General features: G+C 51.2%; 1 protein-coding gene across 9 annotated transcripts in view; it reads left to right on the top strand.

Annotated features, from left to right (window-relative positions):
* Positions 1-12,222, top strand: part of ST8SIA5 (ST8 alpha-N-acetyl-neuraminide alpha-2,8-sialyltransferase 5) — a 60,176-nt gene that overhangs the window by 35,912 nt on the left and 12,042 nt on the right. For 8 of the 9 annotated variants that reach the window (XM_042962106.1, XM_042962102.1, XM_042962104.1 and 5 more), the window contains 2 exons: positions 8,157-8,243; positions 11,775-11,919. In XM_042962106.1, coding sequence (XP_042818040.1) covers positions 8,157-8,243; positions 11,775-11,919 — 232 coding nt within the window. The remainder of the gene's footprint in view (positions 1-8,156; positions 8,244-11,774; positions 11,920-12,222) is intronic. The other variant, XM_042962103.1, reaches the window with a different exon arrangement.

The raw sequence follows: 12,222 nt of genomic DNA, 5'->3' as shown, positions 1-12,222 counted from the left end.
AAAATGACCCAGGCCCTACACCACAAACATGGTGGGGTGGGAGGGAGGAACCTCGCGCTTCCGTGATCTGTGCAAACCTTTGTCCCTTGTCGTGGATGCGAGTTCGGTGCTCCGCATGTTTAGCTGGAGCTCTCATCCCTGCCCTCGGGCGCCCTCTCTGGTCTCCTGAGCTGAGCAGCCGTCCGAGCGGGTGGCCCCTGGGCCTCGCACTACCCCATTTCTTCCAGGGCCCTGGCCCCCCTGTGGTCCCCGGGCTCTGAGAGGAGAGGCAAGACAGAGGCTCTTTGCGGGGCATCGGCGTGAGGCTGGTGGGACGGTTGGGAGCAGCGAGCCTGCTGTCTGCCAGCCTGGCTCTGCGAGCCTCAGTGGGCTCTCCAGGGCTGAAATCAGAGAGCCCAGAGGCCGGCCTCTGATTCGGATGGTTCTGGCATCACCAGGGCACCCGTGGGCTTTACTGTGCTCTGGCCCAGAGCCTTGAGCGGTGCTCGCAGTGGAGACTCTGAGTCATTGGGGAAAGGTTAAATCGCCATCTGTGAACGGAGGGGGCTGGACGGATGGGCCGCGAGGCCCTTTCGGCGTAAGAATGTCAGCTGGCGTTCTGAGGAGACAGGGAGGGGTGTGAGTCATCTGGGAATGATTCCGATCCAGAATTGCTCGGAACGCTGGTAGAAACCAGTCAGCCGGAAAATTCCCACATGGAAAAGGCCTCGGTCCCTGACAATGTCAGATGCAAGAGGAATTACTCCATGGCCATTTAGCATGAAATGCATTGTCACGAGGGCTTGTACAAGTTATTTGTTTGCATGTGATCATTCTAGAGTCTCTTTATTTTAGCTTGGTTTAGTTTTTAATTTTATTTATTTATTTATTTATTTATTTATTTAGAGGTTCTTTATTTTTAAGCCAGATGGGGGTGGTACCTGGGACGTCCCCCTGGGGCCTCTCATGCCACTCCTCCTCCATCTTTCTGGGGCGGGCAACCCTGCGCTGAACCCGGGAAGGGAGGCTGGGAGCAAGGGTTCTTCCAAGGGCTGAGAGGCCCTTTGGCGCCCAGACCTCTCTGGGTCCCCCCGAGCGAGCGTGACCCTGCACGGGCTTGGGACGTGTTTGTTACATGAATGAGCGGATTGGGCACGTGTATACCCGAGAACCGGGTGGAGACGGGAGGCCATCAAGGAAAGGGGGAGAAAGAAGAAGGAGAACAGAGATGGCCCTTATCACCTAGTCATTACCCTCACGGAAGATCAAGTAGGATACAAAAGCTGGTGATAGTAAAAGGCCAGGTCCCTGCTGCACACCTTCTTCCACCCACCCTGCTCCTTTGACTCTTGGCTGTTTCTTCCTGTAATTACTTCCACGCCTATCGGTGATACGCACCTGCTGTTATTTCTTGACCCACCGACCTACCAAGTTTGCACAGCGTGCACTCGCCTCCTGCCTCAGTGGGTGAGGATTCGGCCCCCTTACACCTCCCCTTTACACCCCCCCCGGCCTCCTCCCCTCTCTTCTGGGTTGAGAGATATTGCTATTTTTAGTTCTTCTGTCTATAGATTGCCCGAGGAACCTGTTTCTTGTTCTACCAAATACTGGCAGTGTCTCTTGATCCTGTACTTTGTGAGATGAGGCTATTAAAATTATCCCCTTATTTTGGTTCCAGCCTCTGGCTCCAGTCACCCACGGGTTTACCTTTAAAAGGTCAAGGCTGATAACATTTACATTCGGTTTGTACCCATAATGAGTCGTCTCGGGGTTTTCTCGATAGGTTGACTCTAAAATTTCAAGATCAGAAAATAGTGATTCTGCTCCCCTTCCCCCTTTTTCCTGGAGCTTCTTGTCATTTTTTCCCTCTTGAACTCTTTGTCTCTTTTATGCCCTATTTTGGCTTTTAGCCTGACTCTCCCATCAGCCAGGCCTTCCCCTCAGCTTTTCCCTTCATCGTCTTGCTCCAGCGTGGACGGGCTGCTCTCTTGGTGGGTCACACGTGATTGTCCTGGGAACTTCCCTCCTCTGCCTCCTTGGGTTGGATTCACCTTTGCTTGGAACCCATAGCTGCTGCTTGTTTACTCCTTCATTTTGCCAAAAAATGATGCATCAGGGGTAAGGGTTTTGAGTTCTTTGAGTTCTGTGTCTCAATGAACTAATTCTACCTTTATACCTGATTGTTGGTTGGACGGGGTTGGTGTTTTAGGGGCGAGTCATTTTCCTGCAGAATGCCGACGGCTCTCCCCATCACCTTTGGGCATCCTGGGCTAGAGGAATGTGTTGCTAGTCATTCCTTTGGAGGTGACCCGTTTTCTTTTCTCTGGAGTGTTTCCGGAGCCTGTGGTTCTGAAATGTCCCGTGGTGTCCTTCGGGATAGACACCTGTGGGGACCTCTTAATTTGGGGCTCATGTCCAAACTCTTAAATGTTCTTTTGGATTTTTAAAAATATTTCCTTCTCTCTATTCTTCTCTACTTCCTTTTTTTTTCTAGTCCCTCTAAGAGTTGTACAGTGGACCTTCTGCATCGCTCATTTGATCTCAGCTTTTCTGTCCCTGCCCATTGTTTCCACTTTCTGAGACGAGTCCTTGACTTCATCTTCCAGCTCTTTGAGCAAACTTGTCCCCCCAAGAGCTCCTTCTTTGTTCTGAGTGCAGTCTATTCCTGTCTTTAAGGATGCCGTGTCTTCTAGACTATCTCTGGAGACACTAAGTAGAATATTTTAAAGTTGTGTTTTGTTCCTCCAGCATTTTTCTCTTTGTATATTTTTTTAAGGGAGGGGGAGAGTCACAGAGGGGGTAGGGGGCGGAGAGAGAGAGAGAGAGAGAGAGAGAGAGAGAGAGAGAGAGAGAGAGAGGGAAAGTCCAGCAGCCTCCATGCTCAATGTGGAGCCTGCCATGGGGCTTGATCCCATGACCCTGGGATCATGATCTGAGCTGAAATCAAGAGTTGGATGCTCAACAGACTGAGCCACCCAGGTGCCCCCTCTTTGAATATTTTAACTAATGGTTTGTCTTCTGTTTCCATCCAGTTGACCAGGTGATTCTAGGTTATCCATATTTAAATTTAGAACAATAATTCTAGGTTATCCATATTTAAATTTAGAACAATAAAAAGCTGATAGAAACTGACAGCAGGCTTTCCTTAAGAGTTGTGGTTGGAGGGGCGCCTGGGTGGCTCAGTCTCTGTTTGAGCGTGTCCCACTCTTGATTTTGGCTCAGGTCATGATCTCACGGTTCGTGGGATCGAGCCCTGCGGCAGGCTCTGCTTTGACAGCACAGAACCTGTTTGGGACTCTCTCTCTCTCTCTCTCTCTCTCTCTCTCTCTCTCTCTCTGCTCTTCCACTGCTCTCTCTTTCTCTCTCTCAAAATAAATAAACTTAAAAAAATTAAATAATAAAAGAAGAGTCGCTGTCGGAGAGGCTGCTCCTTTTGCTGTTAGAATGTCCAGATCTTTTCCCTGGGAGTGACCGCTTTTGGTCTTTTGTTTAGGGACTGACTGACAGTCTGGTTCAATCCCTCCCCTCCCTTTGCTGGACACTAAATATTTGGCTGCTCTGGGGGTGGGTTCGATGGTTCCAGATACAGACTTACAAATGATGCTCATTTCAGCACCATGCCCCTTCCCCACCCTCCATCTCTCTTTAAAATATCCCATGAGGTTGGACTCTGTCTCTGGGCTGTGTCACCCCTCCTAATGTCCCCCCTCCTCCTTCTACACTCTTGTCAAATCTCTCTTCCATTGAACTCCCCCCATCCCGGTCATTCTATTCATCTGGAATATTAGTGTTATCTTGGGAGAAAGGAGATAAGAGCCTGTGATCAACCCCTCATCTTTAAAGTCAAGATGATCTCTGCTTTGGTAAAGCAGTTTATAAAATATTGTTATGCATATTATCTCATTTGATCTTTCTGACAACCCTTGAGGTTAGCAGGGCAGAGATCACTGTATCTGTCTTACAGATAAAGCACCTGAATCTCAGAGAGATTAATGACTTGTGTCAGGTCACAGTGCAAGTTGGGGCAGAGCCAGGATTCAAGGTTGGGTGTTCAGGCCCCAGCCTTGGTCCAGCGTGTGACAGGCATTGGAGGCACATAGAATGGGGCCCAGACACTGGTAACAGTTGGAACTGGGACCCTGGCCTCAGTCTTGCCAGGGCTGTGTTTCTAGAAGGTGTTTGGAACATTGGCCACGTAGGGCACTGCTCTAAGGGCCTGGAGGTTGCAGTGTGCAGGGGAGGGAAGCAGTGGGTGAGCCAGGGTGGGGCTGTGTAATGGCACCCTCGTCTGATGTCACATTAGCCTGAGATGTGACGGTTGCTGTGGGAGCTTTGGAAAAGCCAGAAGGAAGGCATCAGGATGGAAGGCTGGGTTCCTTCCAGCTCCTTAAAGCTACCAAGTAAGTTCCCAGCCTAGTGCCTTTGCACTCACTTTTCTCTTTGCCTGGAATACTCCTTCCCCCAGATAATTTGCATGGCTCACTCCTGATCATTTCAGTTCTGTGTGCAAAGTTCGCCTCTTCGGGGAAGGCTTCCCTGACCAACCCTTCTGAAGCAGTCCCTTGTTGGTTCCTTGGCCTTGCTTCATTTTTCTTCATGGCTCTATTAGCTGTTTTCTTTTTCTTAATGGGCGAAAGAACACTTCACATGAGATCTACCCTGTCAACAAATGCTTAAGTGTTTAATACGGTGTTGTTAAATGTAGGCACTAAGCTGTACAGCAGATCTCTAGAACTTAGGCATCTTAAATAACTGAAACTTTATATACATCGAACAGCAAGCAGCTCACCATGTCCCCTTCCCAAAGTCCCTGGCAACCACCGTTCTCTTCTCTGTTTCCATGAGATTGACTATTTTAGATACATCATGAGCAGAATCATGCTGTATATATCCTCTGTGACCGGCTTCTTTCACTTAGCATAACGTCCTCCAGATTCATCCAACTTGTCACATGTGACAGATTCCCTTCTTGTAAAAGGCTGAGTAGTATCCCATTGTACGTCTATAACACATGTCCTTTATCTGGTCACTCGTCAGTGGACATTTAGATTGTTTGTCTTGGTTACGTTGACTAAGGCTGCAGTGGACGCGGGACTGTACGTAGCTCTTTTAGATCCTGATGGCCATTCCTTTGGATATATACCCAGAAGTGGGACTGCTGGATCACGTGGTTGTTCTTTTTGTAATTTTTCGAGGCACCTCCGTATCATTTGCCGTGCTGTCTGCACCGTGTTACCTTCCCACCAACGCCGTGCGAGGGCTCCTTCTTCTCCACATCCTCGCCAACACTTGCAATCTTTTGTTTTTATTTTTATTTTTTTTTTTTAAAACATGTTCATTTATTTTTGAGAGAGAGAGAGCGAGAGCAGGTGCGAGGGTGTGTGTGAGCCAGGGAGGGGCAGAGAGAGAGAGGGAGACAGGATCTGAAGCAGGCTCTGGGCTAACAGCAAGAAGGAGCCTGATGCGGGGCTCGAACTCACGAATCGCAAGATCATGACTTGAGCCGAAGTCAGTCGCTTAACCAACTGAGCCACCCAGACGCCCCTTTTGTTTTTTTGATATTAGCCATCCTAACAGGTATGAGATGATATCTCATTGCAGTTTTGATTTTCATTTCCCTGATATTTAGTGATGTTGAGCACCTTTTCATATGTCTGTTGGCCATTTGTATGTTTTCTTTGGAGAAATGTCTTTTCAATTCTTGTGCCCATTAAAAATTGTTTTTTAATGTTTTATTTATTTTTGAGGCAGAGAGAGACAGAGCATGAGTGGGGGAGGGGCAGAGAGAGAGAGAAAGAGAGAGAGAGAGATACAGAATCTCAAGCAGGCTCCAGGCTCTGAGCTGTTAGCACAGAGCCTGATGCAGGGCTCGAACCCATGAACCGTGAGATCATGACCTGAGTTGAAGTTGGATGCTTAACCAACTGAGCCAGCCAGGCACCCCATCTTATGCCCATTTTAAAATCAGGTTATTTGGAGGTGCCTGGGTGGCTCAGTCAGTTAAGCATCTGACTCTTTTTTGTTTTTAATTTTTTTTTTTAACATTTATTCATTTTTGAGAGACAGGGTGCGAACGGAGAGAGAGAGCGTGAGAGAGAGAGGGAGACACAGAATCTGAAGCAGGCTCCAGGCTCCTAGCTGTTAGCACAGAACCTGAAGTGGGGCTCGAACCCACGAATCGTGAGACCATGACCTGAGCCAAAGTCGGACACTCAACTGACTGAGCCACCCAGGCGCCCCAAGTGTCTAACTTTTTTTTTTAATTTTTTTTATCGTTTATTTATTTATTTATTTATTTATTTTTTAAATATTTTTTTTTAAATTTTTTTTTTTAACGTTTTATTTATTTTTGAGACAGGGAGAGACAGAGCATGAACGGGGGAGGGTCAGAGAGAGAGGGAGACACAGAATCTGAAAGAGGCTCCAGGCTCTGAGCCGTCAGCACAGAGCCCGACGCGGGGCTCGAACTCACGGACCGGGAGAACATGACCTGAGCCGAAGTCGGCCGCTTAACCGACTGAGCCACCCAGGCGCCCCAAGCGTCTGACTCTTGACTTTGGCTCAGGTCATGGTCTCACGGTCATGGGATTGAACCCTGCATTGGGCTCTGCACTGAGTGTGGAGGCTTCTTGGGATTCTGTCTCTCCCTCTCTCTCTCTCTCTCTCTTCCTCTGCCCCTCTCCTGCTCGTGCACTCTCCCTGAAAATAAATACACATTTAAAACTAAATAAATAAAATCAGGTTATTTGGCCTTTTGCTATTGAGTTGTAAGAGTTCCTTATGTGTTTTGGATATTAACCCCTCATCAGATAAATGGCCTGCAAATGGTTTCTCCTGTTCTCTGTGTTGACTTTGTACTCTGTTGTGGTCCTTCGCTGTCCAGAAGCTTTTTTAGTTGGACGTAGTCCCACTTGTCTATTTTTGCTTTCATCGCTTGTGCTTTTGTTGTCATATGCAGATGTACCTGTTTTCCACTTGCCTCCTTACTGCTATTTAAGCTCCGTGGAAGCAGAGAGTTGTTTTGTTCACTGCTGTATCCCCAGTTCCCGCTACAGAGAAGAGTTCAATAAATAATTATAGACTCTCTTGGAACTCAGACTTCTTGGTTCACTCACCAGTTTATTAATACGCTCAACACATATTTAACCACACGCCGGCCGTGTGCCTTAGCCCTGGATTTATGGTGTGAACTCAGGCGTGATCCCCTGCCCCTCCCGTTACTTACTATCTTGTGGGAAAGATCAGGAGTGAGTAGGGATGGGTTATGGATTTCACAAAAGGGGAAAAGTCCAGGGGGCTGTGAGCGAGCAGAGCCCAGGCAGTGCAGTTTAACCATAACAATAGCTTACAACTACCAGGTACTTTCCGTGTGCACTTCCTATGCTTAGGCCTTTATTGCATCACCTTATTTAATACTTTTCACAGATCTGGGACAGTGAGTGATAATCTATTATTATGCCCATTATATAGATGAGACTCAGAGAGGTTGAATAACCTGCCCGAGGTCCCACAGTTCGGGGGAATATGAAGTCTGTCTGAGGCCCAGCTCCTCTTCTGAGTGCAAAATCCACATACTTTGTCGCTATTCTGTATTTCTCCTGTACTCACCGCTCCCCCGTCACCCCTCCCCATACCAGTCATGTATGTGTTCCTTCTGTGGGTGAGGCTTGCCCCGTTTGGGAACAACCCTTTCCCCTCCATTTAAACACAGGGGACCCAGCTCTGCAGAATGAAACTGGTTTTTACTTTACAGTTAAGTGAGTGTTTGTCCTGGTTTTGGAATCAAGGACCTCTACGGGAAGCCGGTGAAAGCTTCAGATTCTCCCCAAGATATGCACATGGGCAGACAGAAATGGGATCGTGCCTGTAACTCAGAGAGCTCCTGGGTTCCCTTAAGGCTGGTGGCTCTGTTGATAAAGGAGGCCGTGAGGCTTTGGGCTCAGGACCGGCTGGTTTGCATGTGGAAGGCAGGCTTGCAGGAGAGCGGTTCACTCCCCCTAGGAGTGAGCAAGACCCTGGGTGCCCGAGCATCGAGGACACCAAAAATAAGAAACCACAGTTAGCGTAAAGGACCGCACCAGGATTGGGCACATGGGGAGCAGGAAGGGGTGATCGCGAATGCCGACGCTCTGCCCAGCCTGGCCCTTTCACGTTCTCTTCTGTCTCTACTCCCAAAGGGTGAAGCAGTCGGAGCTATTCGACAGATGGAAGAGCCTGCAGATGTGCAGATGGGCAATGAATATCTCTGAGGCCAACCAGTTCAAGTATCTGTGACTTGTCTGCCCTCCCCCGCCCTCCCGTTGGTGATGTTCTCCTTCCTGCCGCCCCGTCCTGCAAGGCCCGGCCCCGGGGTCGTCTTTTCCCCGGAGCTGGCCCTGGCTGGGCTTTGGGATCTGGGCAGCGGGGAGGTTCTGACTCAGTACACAGGCCGAGGTGGACACCCTGCTGGCCACGGCCCCTGCATTCCATCCCCTAGGCCTTGTGGCAGCCCCGTGCGTGGCTGGGCTGGGGTGGGGGGGTGCGGTGTGGCCACTACAGCTCCACCTTGGTTCCAGGTCTCCAGCAGGCCTGAGGGGTGAGGTGCACTGAGCTTTCTTCTATGGCCGCGCCCTGTCACCAGCCCCTCCGGGGGGCAGCTTGCTTGCACCAGACGCGTGAGGCCTGCTGTAGACGAGCTTCTAATTGCTCCCTGACCCAAAGCGATAGATTATAAGCTCCCAGAGAGGCAAGAGCCATAGCTTAAGGTTCCCCTGTCTGCAAGAGATGAGCAGCTGGCAGACGTCCACAAGTTCTTTCTGATTAACGTGAAGCGTAGGTTCATCGCTAAAATTCTGTGAGCTCACGGTGGGATTTTAGTGCAGACAGACCTTACCGAATGGGACTGATGGGACCCAGGGCATGTGGGTATAGACCGGATGCAGGCTACTCAGGCTGAAGTTTGGATGTAGTCAGGAGCCATCAGCATGCAGGAATCCTACCTGGGGGGGGGGGGGGGGGGGGCTGTGAAAAGCAAATGACACTAAGCATTTTGTCTTTTCCTTATGAGTCATTTGGTCCAGTTTTCTGCAATTCCAGGCCACGTCTAGAGACTGAGTAGTAGTTTTAAGTGGCACATTTTTAGAAATGTGGATGTTTAAAGTGATAACCCCGGAAGAGCAGGTACCGGCAGCCGCAAACCAGAGGCCTCTGTGAGACTGCAGATTCCCAGCTAAGGCCCAACAGGAGGGCAGGAAGACCCCGCCTCTACCCCTCACCATCATAAAAGTAGAACATGAACTTGAGCAAAGTGCTGGGAGGCGGGAACAGGTCCAAGGTCTGTGCGGCAAGTGCCACCCCAAATCCACCCCTTAGCAAGAGGTGTTAGTGTAGGCACTGCCCTGACAGATGCCCCCCCCCGGGGGTGGGCGGGGCCTGAGCAGGCTGATAAAACACCCAGCGCAGAGAAGGTCAGCAAGGTGCAAGGAGATGTTGTCTGGGCTGGAAGCTGCACAGAAGTGTCCTCCGTGGGATTCACATATCTAAGGAAATAACGAAGCAGCAGGAAGATGGTATGGCAGCAGAAAAACAAGGATTAAGCGTGGGAGCCTTCGGCAGGGATCAGCCAGCACTATCCAGCAGAGAGGCTCCAGGGGTGGGGGGGGGGGGGGCGGGCATGCTGAGCCCCTTCTCGGGGTGGGGGGTAGGGGCGTAGTTTCAGGTGTGGAAAAGGGAGATGACATCAGGTCTTGCCAGGCTCCAAATGGAAAAACCTTCAAAGCCAGTCGGTTGCCTCCCTTTGCTCTCATTACAAGCTCATTCAACGATGATGAGATCCTTCATTCAGGTTTGCAAGACCCTGGTATGGTGAAATGGGGAGGGGTGGAGGGGATGTGCTAGAAGGAGTCCTGTAACTGAGGCCTTCCCTCACCCTACTGCCTACAAATGGACGTGTTGGCATTCTGGTTTATAGCTCTGTCACTGGTAAGCTTGGTTAATATGAGAGAGTTTCCATCAGTGGTGAACTCTCCAGCTGGCTGGCAAGATTGAGTTTCTGGACCAGCAAAGCTAAATGGGCCAGTGCTGACTCATGGCCTCTGCTGGCCGGGTCCCTGGCCTCCCCTCTGAGAAGACTCAGTCAACATTCTGAAACTCATCACTCCACAGGAAGGCCCTCTCCGATCGGCAGCCAGCTGAGTTTCCCCAATGAAATCCCCACGAGAAATAAAGTCATAAAGCATAATTTTATAACCTTCCTGGCTTTGGCAACCTGGAGTCGCAGAATTATAGAGGCTCAGAGGGAGAAGAGCCAAGACTACATTCTATGGGTGAGGCGGTGGAGGCCCAGAGCCCAGAGCCCCACAGCTGGCAGGAGCGGATCAGAAACTAGAACCCAGGCCTCCTGACACCGGGTTGGCAGCCCAAGTTTCCATCCCAGACCCTGGATGTGGACTCTCCAGCAAGCCCCTCCTCAAACGTTGGTGGTCGTCATCATTCCGGCTCCGTGGAGGTGTCCCGTCCCTCCTGGGGCCGCCTAGACACTGCACGTGACAGTGCCCGGAGCCAGTGTTGTCGGGAGGAGGCCAGTGTGGACTCAGCATAACACTGCTGCTTTGGGAGAAAACGGAGCCTCGCGGGCTCAAAGCCCTCCCCACCCCACCACGTGGGAGAGCAGCAGCTTGCCTCCCGTGTCAGGCCCAGCCCCTGGGCAGCCAGGGTGGGGGGCTCTGGGCCCCCAGGGCAGGGGAGAGCAGTGCCCAGGACCCCGCCCCTCAGCAGGGCTCGGAGAGAGAGTGACCCGGCAGAGCACCAGCTGAGGCAGAGGGAAAACTCAGCCTTCTCCTGCCTGGCCGACTCCCAGGTCGGCCTCAGCAGCCACCTTCTCCCTTGGAGGGCTTATTTTTATTTTTATTTTTCAGTTTTGCAAAGGCTGCTTGCATCCTCTAAGCTTTAACCCTTCTGTGGCTTGTGTTTGACTGCTCTTGTGAGTGAAAGCCACAGGGCTTTTTTTTTTTTCTTTCTTTTCTTTCTTTCTTCCTTCCTTCCTTTTTTTTTTTTTTTTAAAGAAACAATGGACTCCTGAAAACCTCTTTAGGAAGTCAGCCTCCTCTTTCTGCAGGGAGTCATCAACCAGCACCAGCCCACTTCCTGACCTCCCCTCTTCCTCAGACACTTTCTAAATGCTTCTGTTGACCATCGGTGTCTTGGGTTTTTGCCCCCATGGGATAGGGGTAAACACCTTGTCTAAGGGGCCAAGAACCCAAGGGCGCGCTCTGTGTCCCCGGATTTCCATCAAGGCTGGATAAAGAGTGTTTCCAGAAAGTAGTAGAATGCCTGGCAGATCTTGGCGAACGCCTGACTGAGGCATGACTCATCCCACGACTGGCCGGCAGCTGGCTGTCGAACACCCGAACTCTCGTGCGACTGACACTGTGCAGGATCCGGAGAGGCAGGGTGCCTGCCATCAAGGGGCTTTCGTTCAAGTGGGGAGGGGGTTGGTAGGTGACAAAGTGGGTGGTAGCTGGTCTGTGCTCCAGGTCCTCGGAGGCCAGTGAGGTCAGTGGGGTGGGCAGCTGGGAGCTCCCGGAGAGAAAGGCGAGTGTGAGGAGGGGAGGCAAGGCCCAGGCTTTGGGAGGCATGTTGAAGGGGGAGGGGACAACATGAGCAGAGGCGAGGGGGTGGGGGTGAGTGTGGGAAGGGGTGGCGGGGAGAGAACGGTTCACCCCGAGGGGCCTCAGCTCCCTGACCCCTCTGTTCTTCCAGAGGCTTTGCTCTGCCCTGTGTCACCTGTCCCTCCTGCTGTGTCTCCTGCCTGGCAGGTCCACTCTGTCCAGGTGCTGCAACGCCCCCTCCTTCCTCTTCACGACGCAGAAGAATACGCCCCTGGGGACGAAGCTCAAGTATGAAGTGGACACCAGCGGCATCTACCACATCAACCAGGAGATCTTCCGCATGTTTCCCAAGGTGCTGCTTGGGGCAGGGCAGTCTGGGCAGGGCAAAGGGGCGACCTCACGTGGCCCTCTGTGGCCACGCCCACGCAGTGTGGCATCACTCTGCTGTGCCCTCTGCACCCATTGTCCTGGCTCGGGTTGGCTCAGTGGACTGTCCTCTGGGGCTCCCGTCTGGGCACAGTGAGTGCCAACTGGCTATTATTTGAGCGACTTCTGGCAAGAAAATGGTTGTCAAATTTTGGTTATTGCATTGCTTGCAGAGGACATCCCGAAGATATCTGGAAGAGTGATTAGGCATTTGTCCCCCACTGGAGGC

Source organism: Panthera tigris, chromosome D3, assembly GCF_018350195.1.
Source record: "Panthera tigris isolate Pti1 chromosome D3, P.tigris_Pti1_mat1.1, whole genome shotgun sequence".
NCBI classification, from domain to species: domain Eukaryota; kingdom Metazoa; phylum Chordata; class Mammalia; order Carnivora; family Felidae; genus Panthera; species Panthera tigris.
The sequence above is the reverse complement of the archived record's forward strand: the minus strand, read 5'-3'. Positions and strand labels throughout refer to the sequence as shown.